Source organism: Sciurus vulgaris, assembly GCF_902686455.1.
Source record: "Sciurus vulgaris genome assembly, chromosome: 11".
Classification (NCBI taxonomy): Eukaryota; Metazoa; Chordata; class Mammalia; order Rodentia; family Sciuridae; genus Sciurus; species Sciurus vulgaris.
In genome coordinates, this window is record NC_136472.1 from 14,796,709 (window position 1) to 14,812,435 (window position 15,727).

A 15,727-nucleotide genomic window follows, 5' to 3' on the forward strand; every position below is an offset into this window, starting at 1 on the left:
ATCCCTTGGTAGGGTGAGAATGATACTTTATACTATAACCTTCCTCCCCAGAACCCACAAGCCCGTCTAACCAGAAAAGCATCTGACAATTCTAATAGATACCAAAATGCCTGACCTAACTGTAAAGGTCATCAAAAACAAGAAGTCTGAGAAACTGTCACAGCCAAGAGGAGCCCAAGGACATGAGAGTTACATGTGATATGTATGCTGGGTGGGATCTTGGAACAGAAAAAAGGACATTAGGTTTAAAAAAAAAAAAAAAAAACAAACAAAAAAAACCCCAGAAATCAAAACCTTGTCCTCATGGCCTGTTCATATGGGAAGAGTGGATGTCACTTCTGACTGTCCAGAACAAGCGTATTCTGACAAGCGTAGTAATATGAGAATTTCAGAATTGTAGAAGATTTTGTTTGTGATATTTCTAACCAAGCATTTAACTCCTCAGTTAACATTAACTACAGTGCTATATTTTGCTCCTGATTCACCCACACATTTTCCTAAGCATTTCTTTTCCATGTGTCAGATATTGGGGATAATTAGTAAACAAGTTTAAATTTCTGCTCTGAAGCAAGTGAATTCAGGGAAAGAATCGAACAATGAAAAAAATCAATAATTACAGGACATCGTTGTCATAAACTGTTGTTTGATCTTATCAATTCTTCACTTTGCTTGACTTTAAAATAGGGGTAACTGTCTACCTCATAGGGTTGCTAGCACTTATTTCTCCATGGGACAGAAAATTGGCAGGTACATGGGAAGCGGTCTACAATATCAATTATTATTATGTTTTATGAAATTGACCACTGTGGACGTTAGATAATCATTATCATTGCTATGGAATAACGTAGCCAAGTCCCTTAAAATTGGCAGGTGGACTGAATTCTCACCAGTCCTCAGTCCTCTAGACTCTGCATTTCTACATCCTGTCGACTAAGAAATATGTCATTATACCATTTTTCATGGTTTTGCTTAATATCAGAAAGGACAGAAGTCATAGAAGAGCCAAACTCAATGATATGAGCATCCTCATTTGGTAGCTTACAAGTAGTGCCAGCCATATGCATGGCCACCAGGGAGCCATTGGAATCAAATACCGGGGAGCCAGAAGACCCAAAAAAGAAGGTGGTGTCATAAGTAATCACATCAGGGTTTTGAAGCATTTCCTGGAAGCTTGTTTGAGTGTACATATGGATAAAAGCTTCTCTCATCTGAAACTTTTCCTGACATTTCTTTTCTCGTTCACCCTGAGGGATCACAACACAAGCATCGGTATGCTTCTTTTCTCCATTGGGATGGCCAATGATATATATCAAACCACTCCATGGTACAGGACCAATTCCATTATAAAGACCCACAGGTACTTCTTGTCCATTTTTCTTCAGTTTCAGGATAGCGTAGTCAAGAGTTTTATCAGATATCTCAAACCAAGGTTCAATGTGAAAGCATTTGTTTCCTTCAGCTGGGAACTCTTCATAATCAAATGTTACCCTGACACATTGACTGATGATATCGGCCCACTTACTTGGCTCTATTCCTTCTCCCACGATATTGTTGATTACATGCCGACAAGTGAAAATGTATGATTCTTTAAAAACAAAGCAGGTGGCAGAACCTTCATTTCCATTATTGTTCCAGGATATGTACCCAACAGAGTCACTGAGACGAGAAAGAAGTTTGATTATTTTCACTGGAGTCGAGTTTTTTGTCTGTTTCCCAAAGTTTGTTTTATGCAATTTAAATAGAGAAGTTTTCCTCTTTGTTTTTTTCATTTTTTCCTTCAAGTTTTCCCTGATGTTTTCACTTTCTATCTTCAAACTGGGATACTCTTCCACAAGGTACTCTTTCAACACACTGGTGTTTCTTTCCTCTAACTCGGAGTTTTGAGCAGCTGCTGCCCCCGTAGGGTTCATTCCTGTCTCAACCTTAACCTGAAAGAGCTCACCCTCTAACTCATCAATCGGCTGAGTGTTTTCTACGATGGAGTCCAGGTTATTAATGAGTTTCCAACTGTCGCTCTCCAAAAAGGGAAGAAACCTTCCATCCTTGCACAGGGCATCCTTGACGGTTTCTCCTTTGAAACCATAGACGCAGAGTTTGTACCCTTCTTTGTGAAGTTCTCCACGCTTAAGGATTCTTTTTCTGCTCTTCCCAATGGCGTGAATGTAAAATTTGACCACGTCCGTAGATTCCTGGTCATGCCGGCCAAATACTTGGCCACCATATTTCTGCTTGCTTTTGCTTTTGGAAAATTCAATTACCACGTGGCTGCTTTCAGGAAGACAACTGAGCGGCATTCCGAGGTTGAGGTACCCTTTGATTCCTTCCCTGCCACACACCAGCATTTCCTTGCCTGGCCGAGCTTCCATCTCTTCTCTGACAGCATCAAGGGTGTTAAGTGCCTCCTGCAAGCTGCCCCTCTCGCTGTGTGTGAGCACGTATTTCATGTTTTTGTTTTTCCTGAGGTTTACATCCAAGGTAATGTTAATGATCTTGTTTGGAGATGTGGTCTGGACTTTTGGATTTTTCCTGGGTGAGTGGGAATTTTGATCCTGGGTATTAGTTATATCTCTTGGTCTTTTTCTGGATTCCATCTTCATTTGAGCAATGCTGGAATTATTCTGCTCTTCTTTTGGGACCTAAAAATAAATGTTAAAAGAAAAATGTTAGATACTTTAAGACTCTGAATACAACCCTAGTTTGTGTGTGTGTGTGTGTGTGTGTTGTTTCTTTTTTAAATATGCAAGTCACAGAATTTCTCTGGGAAACTCAGAACCAATCTCAAAAGACCATTGAATAGAATTAAGTCAGTTTAACTTGGGATCCAAAATATAAGCTAAGCTGCCTGTCACATCAGTCAGATAAGCTCATCATATGATACACTGGTGCATTTCTTTGAGATATATGCTTAAAAAGCTACCACCTTCCTTATAGTGTTACTGCATATCTTACTTACTATTTTCAGATATTTTACTTTTTATTTTTATCAAGCATGATGATGAATCACACTAAAAATTTTGTTCTTAAAACACCAAATTCAGCAAGAATAAGTTACCTTGACTTATTTCCAGGCATTACGTGTCAAATAAAATTCTCATTCATTAACTAATTATCTGGTCATAAAAATAGTTATTTCTAATAATGAATACCTTCCTTCACCCAGAATCATCATGTAAAAAACTCAAACTGTTTCATCTATGACATGAATTAATCCCTAAATCCTATGAATTGAGTAGAAACAAATGTAGCCTTTCTGCCCTTTTGATTGAATAACTGTGGTACAGAAAGTTTTTCTTGTTAGTGCCTTTCTAGCCTCACATAATCACCTCCAAATGAAGTGAGTGTCAGAACTCCAACACTTCGCCTAATATTCTTTTCCATGAGACCAAACATTTTTTTTTGGGGGGGGGGGTAAAATTTGCATTCATGACACTCATTTTTATAGGGTATCATCTTAAGAACCAGGAGTGGGGGAAGGGGAAGGAAGTAAATAAAGAGGATTAATCAAACAGCACAAAAATCAATGACAAATCAGGAACAATTGCTTCCTATGTTTAAAAGGTACAATTTCCGGAAATCCTACTCATTATGGTGAGGGTGTGGACAGGCCTGGGGTCATATGCTAGCAAGGCAAGGTACCGGTAATGGGAATAACAAAGCCAGGATTGTCGTAAAGACTGAGCCTAACATCATTGTGCCGCACAGCCTAGAAATATGACTTGCATGTAACAGGTTACATTTGTTAAATACTAGTAGTCTGGGTCAAGTCTGGGTCCAACTTGTCAAAGGATTCTTGGGCACATATAGACACTTTTGAAAGGGAACATATTAAAGGTAAACTCCTTTTATCTGACTAACATGGTTATGGTAAGAATAAACATGCAAAAAATTTTGTTTCATAAACTGTAAAGCTCTATATTATGATTATTAATTTATTATTAATTAGGTTATTATGATTCAATAGATCAGCCATACTTGGAATGATATTTCTATGCTATGAAGTAGATTAATTTTGCTTTTGGTTTACTCACAGTTTAATATACTTATTTGGCTTTAATTGTTGTCCAGGAAGTATTACAACAGCTTTTTTTAAAATTAAGGGTTGGTATGACATGGCCAAAATTATATCACAACTTCCTTGCCCACTGCCACTCCAATAAAGTGGATGAGAAAGATTTTAACTTATGTAATATTTCTAATATACAATAGGGCATTTTCTTGGCAGGAAGAATTATGCAAAACAGACCCAAGGATGGCTAAAGCTGATATTGGCATATTCCACAAATAGTATTTAGAAACATACCTGAGGAAAATAGTTATCTATTCTCTTATTTTTTTTCACATCAAACAAGTTCTTCTGTGACCTGCGTTTCTTACAGCTCATGACGACTTGAAGATGAAACAGACGGTTCAGCTGAAACACTAATTTAAAAGAGGTCCAAGTTAGAGCAGTGTCTTCATAGCTGTCGTTAATTATGCAGAGGAAGAGATGAACTTTCCCCTTCAGCTCTGGCCTTGCCCTTCCCAGAGATATTAACCTAGCAAATAGTTTATCCACCATGTATAATCACTCCAACAATTACAGCTATCTTTTACAGAGCATTATGTGTCAGTCACTACACTAACCCTTTATGAAAATTATCTCTAACTGCTCATCCCAGCTACAGTAGAAAAACAGGTTATATCTAGGTTTTGCCTGGGGGAAAGAAGAGCTCAGAGAAGACAAAGCTACTCAAGTGCAGAAACAGAGTTCAAATGCAGATATTGAAACCCTACAGAGAAATCTGTAGTTGGAGAATTCAAGTGTATTCTACTTACATTAATGTTAAAGTCTGGTCTCTATGTAAGACGGGGATGCAAGAGATGGTAAAACTATAGGGAAAAGCATAGGAAAGGAATTGCTTAGTACCCTGAAGATATAAGAAATTTGGACTAGGATTTCAAAAAGAAATTTGAAACGTTCACCTAGGATGATAGGAGATTGAGTTACTGATTCATTATTTTGTCCGAAGAAGAATTTCACCCTCTTCCTTTCCTCTGATGTCTCTCCAGAAAAGAATGAGCAATTTAAATAAAATAGTGATAATTGCCATTAGAAGACTAAATACCACACAGGACAGCAGCCTTGTCTGTCTTCAGGACCTCCATATCTAAAACAATGTATGACATATGGCGGCCCTCAATAAAGACACATTTATCGAGATACATCCAGTGAATGAATGGACTGGGCAGATGGTATACTATGCCCTGTTTTAAGTGTTTTTCATAAACTACTTCATATAATTCTTAAAACCTATGAAATGGATATTAGTCCCATTTTGCCAATAAAGAATCTGAACACCTAGAGAGAATAAATTTTTATTCAAGATCACAAAATTCTAGAGTGTATACTTTTGAGATATTTTATTCCCAACTAAAATAACTAAATTAAAGGCAAAAAAAAAAAAAAAAAAAGAATATTTTTAGTGGAGAGGGCTGGGGATATAACCCAGTTCGTAGAGCGCCTGCCTGTCAAGCACAAGGCCCTGGGTTCAATCCCCAGTACTGAAAAAAAAAAAAAAAAACAAAAAAAAAAAACAAAAAAAAACAAAAAACAAAAGAATATTTTTAATGGAAAGAGAGGGAAAGAAAATGGTATAATGAACCTCTGGCAAATCTTTCACATATAGTTAGTAACTGCTCTTTTCTTTTTGTAAATTTACACTATGTTTTTATTTTACTAGATGATTTTGCAATTAGAGAGATAACATTTTAACCCTAATTATCACTTTCCCCCAGTACTTCCTCTTTCCCTTCCCTCCTCCTTCCTCCTGATCCCCGTCTTCTACTCCGCTCTTCTCCCTTCTGTTTTCAGGAGATTCCTGAAATTTCTTATTTTTTTAATTTTTATTTCTTAATTTCTTATTTTTTATTTCTTTTTTTAATTTCTTATTTTTTCTCTAGCTTCAGCATATGAGAGAAAACCTTCAACCCTTGACTTCTGAGTCTGGCCTATTTCACTTAGCATGATGTTTTCCAGTTATATCCATGTACCAACAAATGACATAATTACATTCTTCTTTATGAATGGGTAAAAGTTCATTGTATTTATATACCACATTTTCTTTATCCATTCAACTGCTGATGGACACCTAGACTATCTCTATAACTTGGCTATTGGTATATACTTTCTTTTCTAAAAATAAAGGACCTTTTCTTATATAATCACAACTCTAATTTGTTAATACCAAAATCCAGTTAAGGTACACAAGTTGCATTTAATTATGTCTTCTAAGGCTTTTTCATTCTAGAAAAAGCATGGAATTGTTGAAAAACCTGTAGAATGTTCACCTCCTGGCTTGTTTCTTCCCATTATCATTTAACTTATGTACTATCCTCTGTACTTTTTGTCAGGTGGAATTATTGAAAGACCGTGTTTATTCCTACAACTACTTCACTCTGGTGCAGGAACTTCTCAATTACTGGTAATGAGTTTCTAAGGAAATTCAGTTAGCCTATGTGAACCTTAGTTTCCTGTTTGTAAAGAGGCAATTATTTTAAACAAGATAGGGAATATGAAAATGTACTATATCAATGTTAGTATTTGTAAGAACATCTGAGCTCAACTATATGATTGTCACTTCCCAGTTTCATGACCTCTGCTGTATTAATTAACTACTTCCTGTCTCATTTTCCTCACCCTAAAATGAGAGCTGTGTTAGAATTAACTTCTGGTGTTGTGAAGATTAAAAAGTATCCTTTAGAACAGTGAATGTCATTTAATAGGTTGCCCAGCAAATATTACTACCAGTACTATATCAGTGTCATTACACTTAACCAAAGGGACACTTTTTAAACAGAGAAGAAGGGGGGGGGGGGTGTGCTACAGACACAAAAATAGAAAAATAGTTGAGGTATTGGTCGGTGCCATAATTATCTTTGAAGGCAGAAATTTATTGCTTAACAAGTAAGAAAATTTGGGTGAGGCACTGTTGATGATGACTCATCTAATGAAGTTGGAGAAAGAAGTTGCTTCAGAAATTATTAACACACACACCACAATAGGAAAACAAAGCAAGCGGAAAGAAATACGAATTTTAGGATGACTGGCAGGAATATGAGCAACAGCAGTGTAAAAGGCCACGAGGTTAAGAATACACCCAAATACCTGCCCCCCATACGGGTTCCAGTGTCCAGACTGAACCATGTCATATCAAAATGTGAAGGGCCTTCACAGCTACCCTGTTTTACAGTGGGACAAGTCAAGGTTCTACTCACCTAAAGGACTTTCTTTACTTCCTACAGCAATGGGATAAAAGCGATACGGCCAGTCCTGGATCCCATCTCCACCTGACAGTTCCCCTGGAACTTCTCATTCTCATTTTCTCTTTCCCCTTTCCCCCTCTTCCCTTCCTTGCTTCTGGTCTCTCTGTCCGCGCCCCCACCCCAAGTCCCCACTCCTCTCTTACAGTCTCTTTACTCCCACTCGCTCCTGCGCGCTCGCCGGCTTTCACTCTCTCTGACTCAGCCACGCTTTCCAGAGACAGGGATCACGGCCGATCCAAGCCTCGTCTTCGTCCGCCACGTCGCTCCTCCTTCCAGCACAGAGTGGGGCAAGACACAGTCACTGAAATATAAACCTGTGCCCGCCAGACCCTCCAGCTGGACGACGCTTCGGGCCCAGGTGGCTGGGCCTCCAGCCCCATCCCCTTGCAGACCCAGAGGCTCCAGCGCGCCCGCGCCCACCCCGCGGAGCCACTTGCGGGCTCACCCACCCCGGGCTCCCGCCCACAGGCAGGCTCACCGACTCTGCGGGCTCCCTGAGCGCGGCGCACAGGGCACACTCTCAGCACCCGCACTCAAATCCCGCGCCGGTACGCGGACTCCCAGAGGCGCAGCCAGTCCGGCCAATGAGAGTGCGCCCCCTGGAACTCGGATTAGACCAGAACGGGCGGAGGCGGGACTAAGGGGTTGAAAGGACCGCCCACCTTTCTGTGAGTGGCTGTCTCGCCTGTCATTTGGATACTTTCTTTCACGTCTGCGCCTGGCAGGCCTCTCCGCTCCTAAACTACCCCGTCTCCCACCGCCATCGCTCTCCGACCACTGGGGAAAAAGTGAGACTGGCTGTTCCCGCCCCAGGTCGCTCTCGAGGGACGCATCCGATTTGGGGTTTATTTCAGACCGCGCCATCAGTCTAACACAAACCCTTCTGCACGTCTCAGTCGTCGGGCGAGTCCCGGGAAACACATGTATCAGGGCCCATGACTGTTCGCTTCCCTGTGAAGTTTTCTTCTACCGAAATACCACAAAAAGTGACAAGAACAGAGACAAATGGCGTTGTTGATAATAATGAGGCCGATTTTCGCCAGCCATACGAGTTTTTTTTTTTTTTTTTTGTTTTGTTTTTTTAATTCGAGCAGATAATTTAAAAGGCTTACTTAAAAGATTCCCTTACTCCTAGGAACAAAATAGATTCAGCACTTGGGAAGCGCAACGAAAAGAAATCGGATTTCAACCTAATGCAACAGCTACTTTACCCACCTTTGAAGGCAGAAGGCTCTTGGAGACAAGGTCGAAGGGACCTCAGCAGAGAACACTGATTCCGGGTTGAGGGTGTTGGAAGGCTGTGGAGGAAGTTGATTGGGTCTCACAGGGGTCTTCAAGAATGTCAAATGTCTGCTCTCAGAAATGTCATCGAGGCACCTGCTGATAAGACAAAGCCAAGCTTACTGTTCATGAGGTAATGGAGACCAATAGCTTGACAGCATTTTGGTGGTGTCCTGGAGAGGGAAAAGCAAGGCTGGGCTAAATATTGAGCTTATGAAGTCTGGTTTAAACCCGATCTTTAATGTGTGGTGTGTGTGTGTGTGTGTTGGGGGGTAGTTAGGATTGGATAAGGATTGGGTAATAGTTTAGGATTGCTAGATATAACCAAAGCTAGGATTCTGAGGCAAAGGTTCATGAAGTCTTGAGTTGCAACCTGTTCTTTGATATTTTCTATTGAAGAGTGGTTGGATCTTTGAGGAAGTTACTGGAATAAAAAAATTAACATTTGCAACTTTTTAATTTCCTGGCAGAACGTGCCTGGAATAGTAAATTTATATTGATGAAAACGGGACAAGCAAGTTATGTGAGTTTAGATGGTTTCAGTTCTCAAAATGGTGAACGTACCTGAGAATGAAATTAACATTCGTTACTTACTCCGAGTATTTTTATCCTGGAAAGAAAATCACTCACGAAAACACATTTGAGATGATTTGTTTGCCGAACACCGAATTTGGACACAGAGAAGTTGATCTTAGGAAATATTTTTGCAAAAATGAACCTTAGCTTGAAAAGACATCAGTTCTTTTAAAATGAGAACAAGCTGTCTGGTAAGCGCTGCAAAAGAAATACATCGTTTCACTTTGTCGCGGTTCTTTTTTACGTTCCCAGGAACGGCACTAAGAACCCACTTCAGAAATGATAACATCCAGGAATACAGGGGTTTTTTCCCTCCCGCTCTCATCAGCCTGAGGTTTTCCTGCCAATTAATTCTCTCAAAATTCCAGGTTGGACCAGAACTAAAGGGGGTAACTTACCAAAAAGGAAGGGTCCGTTCCAAGTTCAGCGATTAACTCGCCTTCGGGGGACCTTTCCCTCCAACACTGGAATCCCGCGCTTCGGAGAACCCAAACCGCGTAGGAAATGACGCGTCTGACCAACCGACGGAGAGATCCTGAGGTCACCTTCTCTTTTTAGACAGCAACTCGCCTACTCGGATGCCAATTGGCCGCTCTCGGGCCACCAAGTGGAGAGGCGGGTCAAAGTGGGGGAGCGCTCCCGCTCTTTTCCCTCAGCGCTACTCTTTATCGCGGCCAGAGTGACCACGCCCCATAACTTTATTGTCGATTGCGTCACACCTGCTTCTCTTCTTCCTGTTCCTTTAGTCCGGAGTATTAAAAAGACCCCAATGGGGATGGAGGTGGGTTAGGCTGGGCGGCGTTTACAGGGAGTGGGACGCGGGACCCTGGGAGCGGAGACGACTGTCGCGGACCCGCAGCTGCGTAAACCGAGTAAGGTGCGTGGACACCAGCCGGGTTCATAGGGGGCGGGAAAGTGGCTCCAGGGTGCCCAGCAGTCACGGATAAGGAAGGAGGCGAAGTGACATCCGCTCCACAGCAGAATCATCTGCGCCAACACTCAGGGGGCACGGTGGCTGGGTGGGCAGGTGGGAAGCGGGAAGTTCGCGCTGTTGGGCGAGTCAACATCCCCAGGAATATGAAAATCAAGAAGCAGCTACAGATGTAGGCAGAGTAAACGCCCTTCTCCTAGATTGATTTTCCGAACATGTGCAGATATTTACAATCCTGAAGAAGATGGTACAGACTCCGGAAATATACATCAAAACTGATGACCAAAGAAGATTGGGAAAAGCTTTCAAGGCAACCTACATACAGGACCGGCATTCAAAGGTGCAAGTAAGTATCCAATGATGTGTTGCAGAAGGGAATAAGGGTCACAATCGTGACAACTTTTTATGCAATTGACAGAAGGATATATGATGCATATAAAGCAACGATTTTGAAAGGTGTGTTTAGTTACTGCCATACTGTGAGAATTTTGGAAAACTGACCCAAAGTTATACATGATGCACCCACCGTGGATAAAACGACTGTTTTGTCCTCTGTGTGTCTGGGGTTTAAGAATCATTGCTCTGTCAAAAAAAAAAAAAAAAAAAAAAAAAAAAAAAAATCCCCAATTATATAAAAAGTTTCTTCACTTACTTCTCTGAATCTTCAGCAATTTGCACACTCCTGCCAGTAGTGCATGCCATGATCACCAAAGAATAAGGATTTGACTTATTTTTTTTTTTTTTTTCATTGCAGATTCTGGGACAGTGACAAATTTCAATGACCATTAAGAGATGGTAAAGAATCTGAGGTTGAAATTGCCGGTCAATCTGAAGACACTGTTTTCAAGAGCTGTCCTGGTAGTCCCAAACACTGAAGAACTTCCTACCATTTGAGCTGAATTGCTAGTATTTCATACACTTTTGAAATATTGGCCAGAAGTTAAGAATCTCAGAAAGCAGCAAACACTATTGTTGGATTGTCGATATTAGAGTAGGTCTTATGATGATAAGAATAGAGCACTAAGAATGTGTTCATGCCATTGTGAAGTGTTTTCTCTGGTGGATTTTATTTCTCTTTCTCTCTCTGCCATTTTTACATTCCAATGCATAATCAAAGTAGTGATTTAGTAGACAACAGGCTTAACATCTTTCTAGAACATGAATGTGAAGAATTCAACAAAATTCTCAATCCACAAAATGAAGATTCACTATTAATCTTACTCAAATGATTTTGATAGATTAAAATGTTAGTACACGAAAAGATAATAGGAGGTTTGTAGGAAACATAAAATGTGTTCTAACACCTGTATAACTAAACCTACCATGTAGCAAGATATCTATCACATTCTTTCTGAAATCTTCATCTAATTTTGTATATTTTAGTAAAATTTACTTTTAAAACATTTCTGGCTTTGTAAATTATGTGTTGATTTAAGGGAGAAAGGTTATAAATGAACCGATAATTCTGAAGCCTTATATATTTGCAATACAATATAGCATGGCTTTAGGTAAAAGGAAAATATCTTTTTTTTTTTTTTTTTTTTTTTTAGGGATGAAAACTTCCTTTCACACGGTTTCTTCGTGGTACGCACATCTTATTCCTCAAGAAAGATGTAACAAGTTACTCTTCTGACACCAGGAAGAGATGATGTTCCTTTCAATTCGAGTTCAAAGGCACAGTGAGATACGACTCCTAGGAGCTAAAGTTCAGTGGCTGGAGCTGGGTCCAGTGTGAGAGAGTAAAGCTCTCACGAAGGGGCTTGGCATAGACCTCTTGGGGGCGGGACTGGCCCCACTAGTAATTGGGAAGCTCTGATCAGCGGGGTGACAGAGCATGCAGGGACCTTCCTTTGTAGGAAAGGCCATGTCAGCACTGCCCTAAATAGTTCTGAACCAAATGCAGCAGCGCAAGAATCCGTAGGGGACGCGCGCGCACTGGCGCGGCTTCTGCAGTTCCCGGTACTGCACGTAGCAAAACCCCCGAAGCGCGCATCGCTCCCAGTCAAGCAAATATCCCGCTTTGCACCTCAGACAATTGACTGGGGCAGGGGTTGGTGGCCATACCTGGACCCATCTTTTGTCTGGTCAGGGCTGTGCTTAATTCGCCTTGGTCTTATTTGGTCCTCACACCCACTTCTTTGGGGTAGGTGTGACCTTGCCCCATTTCACACATTACGTAAGAGATTAATTTGCTAGAGGACACCGAAATAGCAGAAAAGGGAAAGGGATTGTTGGAAAGATTTTAACTTCAGAGTCTTAACATTCTCTTAGGATGCTGCAGGGAGACTTTTGGCCAAGACTCAGTTCCTTCATTTGTAAATCAAAGAGGTTGATCCAGATCCGTGTTTCCCCCAATTTTAGGGTCCTTAAGAACTACTTGGGGCAGTCATTTTTTTAATGCCTATTTTGGAGCCAACCTATTCTGTTGTATGGTTCTACAGGTCCACAGTGAGGTCCAGGAAACCGTGACTTTCAAAAATGATCCTGGTGCCGGGCATGTTATGGCCCAGAGATTGGGGAGGCTGAGGCCAGAGTATTGCAAGTTTGAGGCCAGCCTTAGCAACTTATCAAGACACTGTCTCAAAATAATAAAAATAAAATAAAAATAATTAAAGAAAGGGCTAGGGGTATAGCTCAGTGGCAAAGCGTCTCAGAGTTCAATTCCCAGTACACCACCAAAAAAAAGATGACCTTGGTGAGAAATTCTATTTAGACCACCGTTAAAGCCAACTGTTAACTTTTACAAACACAAAGTTCTGTTTATGTACTGTTGCAAACACATAAATTACAAATATTGACTCATTTAATTGTCGTACCTGTGCAGTAGGGCAATTCTTAACTTCATATTGCAGCAAAGGAGTTTGGCACGTGTGCCCTGTTCCTAGGCTTTATTCATCTCCATTGTTAGCTCAGCCTCAGTGATCTTTGCAGCCTCAGCACCTACCTGCCCACTGTCCTCTGTGTACTTGACTAGCAGCTCCTAGGAATGAGATCAGTACAAGCTGCACCCTTGCAGGACTATCCAGACACCAGAGTGCAAACCCCAAGAACGGCATCTGGAAACTGCATCTTTACCCAGCCAAGTGCCCCACACTCTGGTGTGCTGCATTGGCATAGTAGAGATCCTCTTGTCATCTCACCAGCAAGATGTGAACCACCTCTGATTCTCTGGCTCTCTTTTACAAGGTTGGATGCAGCCTTTTGAAGATCAAGTTGCAAAGACAGAAAGGAAGTGCTGGGGAACCCCACTCCTGGGACCTCACCTTGAACTGATTTATTGGGTTACAAGAAAAAGGTAACTGTCTAGTTACAAGTCCCTTTAATGTGGTTTATGGGATGGCTGTCACTCAGCTTTCATTGATTTATGTCTAGGACCTATAAACCTTAAGTATGTTTTTTTTGAAAAAAATCATTTGATCTTTTTGGAGGAACTTTTTTGTGTGTGCCTGGTATAATGCTAATGCAAAGATGAATGTAACATCCTCCTCATCAGTCATCAGGTTACAATTTAGTAGGTGAGAAAGGCAATTAAGAGGAGAGTTATAATACAGTACAGAAATAATATGGTACAAAAACGAACAGGATATTGAGGTAGCATGGAGAGGGCTTCGGGGATCCTAGCTCAGAGGTGGTGACATTTCGTTAGATATCCCAAATTCAGGTGTGTTTGTTGTCACAAAATCTCAGAGTGTATGCATCTGGTTATTGGACATCACAATGATAAATTACACATAAAATTCAGGTGGAGAGTAAATCTTACTCTAACCACTTAGAACCACAGTGATCCATTTGGTGGAACCCATCTTTGGTGCAGAGATCAGATGGCAGAAAAACAAGACTCAGGATTGGCACGAGAGAGGCAGGCTTCATCTGCATACTATTTTAAAAATAATTTTGAGCATCCAATTTGCACAATTAGAACCTTTCATGAATCATTTTCAGTGGAGAGTTACTTGCAGCAGAAGGATCAGATGATTCAAAATTTTTAACATGTGTGTTGTAGCAGGATGAGAACTGGGCTCCTGAATTTGTCAAGAGTAGCTTTATGGAAATCTCTAAAGATGTCACTGTGGTTAAAATTATACCATTTGTGGTGCAAATGTTACCTTGAGTTTCAATAAATCCTTCAACAGGAAATGTCAATCTACATAGTCTTGTAGAGAAAGAATGAGTCTAATTTTAGAGTAGGACTTCATGCCCTATGATTCAGGTCATAATTTAAAAAAAGAAAATTCTTCTCCTAAATAAGCACTGTAGGTCTTTGAATAGGCTTATAGGTAAATAGAGTAATGTATGTATCACCCATATTAGTATTATATACAATATTACTACATTTTCCCATTAAGTCTACATTTCTACCATCTTTTAAATTTATTCTCCCAATAATTCTATTTGCATTTTTGGGGGTACTGGAATCTAACTCAGGGTGCTTTTCCATTGATCTATATTCCAAGCCTACCCCCTTTTATTTTGAGACAGCATCTCACTACGTTGCTGAAGCTGGCCTTGAACTTGCAATCCTCCTATCTCAGCCTCCTGAGTTGCTGGAATGATAGGAGGGCACCACTGCACTAGGCATTTTTTTCCTGCATTTTTTGAAAGACAAGATGTACGTTCATTTTTCCACAGCAAACTTTGTCATGTAGAAAAAATATTAGAGACCCAAAGTAATATAACCACTCTCCAAAGAAACTTTACCATCATTTTAGAAAGTGTCTTTTTGGATTGCCCATTTTGGGTTGGGGTTCCTAGCACTTACAGGTTGCTTTTATCTAATTGGGATTGCAGTGACTTCAAACTGACTTGTGTCTCTCTGCAGGCTGTGATATATCCAGGGTGCAACCCTTTGCTCCCATAAAGATTATGTGGCATTTACTATCACCACTATCACTTTATGGGCCTTGATAGCTGGGTTCTCCTCAGCCTCACGATTCTCTTTGAATGTTGGTCAGGTACTCAGCATCTCTTCCAGGTGGCTGGTGCCTCTAAGTCAAGATCCATGCTTACTGCGGAGCAGATCTCTTTGGGTTTCCCTCCTCATTTGCAAACTGATCCTGCTGCCTTGGTAGTACTTTGATGCCTTTGCACAAATGCTGCCCAGTTGTCTTCCAGATTTCCTGGTCATTTAGTGTGTGTGTGTGTCTGTGTGTGTGTGGGGGGGTGTTTGTGAAAGAGTGGGTCTGAGATATCCAGTTCACCATAACTAGAGGGAAACTCTGTAATTGGCCTTTTATATTGCTAAATTCCAGTGGCAATTGAATTCACAACCTTCCCTATCTCACAAGTGAAATTTAGGTCATTTATTGAGAAAGACAATCCTAGAGTTTCTTTTAGAGAGAAGATATAGCATAGGATAGTGGTTACAGAGACTAGGGGGTGGATGGATGAGGAGATGATGGTCAGGGTACAAATGTACAAACTCTCAGATGCACAAGAAGAATGTGTGTGTGTGTGTGTGTGTGTGTGTATAAGGTGTATTGCATAGCATGGTGAATATAGTTAATAACAGAGCATCATACATTTCAAAATTGCTAAAAGAGCAAATATTAAATGTTATTGCAAAATGTTAAGCACTTAAGGGTTAAGTATTGGTTAACTACCTTGATTTAATTATTTCATGCTATATACATACATCAT

At 40.6% G+C, this 15,727-nt stretch overlaps 1 protein-coding gene across 3 annotated transcripts; it reads right to left on the bottom strand.

The window, feature by feature from the left end:
- Nucleotides 1-408: 408 nt before the first annotated feature.
- On the bottom strand, nucleotides 409-10,595 carry FAM111A (FAM111 trypsin like peptidase A). 3 transcript variants are annotated; one of them, XM_079102285.1, is made up of 4 exons: nucleotides 9,558-10,595; nucleotides 7,446-8,682; nucleotides 4,301-5,043; nucleotides 409-2,636 (listed from the first exon to the last, which is right to left on the bottom strand). In XM_079102285.1, the coding sequence occupies exons 3-4, from the start codon at nucleotides 4,556-4,558 to the stop codon at nucleotides 894-896; spliced, it is 2,001 nt and encodes a 666-aa protein (XP_078958411.1). In that variant the 5' UTR covers nucleotides 4,559-5,043; nucleotides 7,446-8,682; nucleotides 9,558-10,595; the 3' UTR covers nucleotides 409-893. The 3 variants fall into 3 exon arrangements, with proteins under 3 accessions (XP_078958411.1, XP_078958413.1, XP_078958412.1); XM_079102287.1 differs by lacking the exon at nucleotides 9,558-10,595 and having other exon boundaries at nucleotides 4,301-4,419; nucleotides 7,446-8,045; XM_079102286.1 differs by lacking the exons at nucleotides 7,446-8,682; nucleotides 9,558-10,595 and having other exon boundaries at nucleotides 4,301-4,869; nucleotides 4,963-5,542.
- Between the last annotated feature and the right edge of the window lie 5,132 nt (nucleotides 10,596-15,727).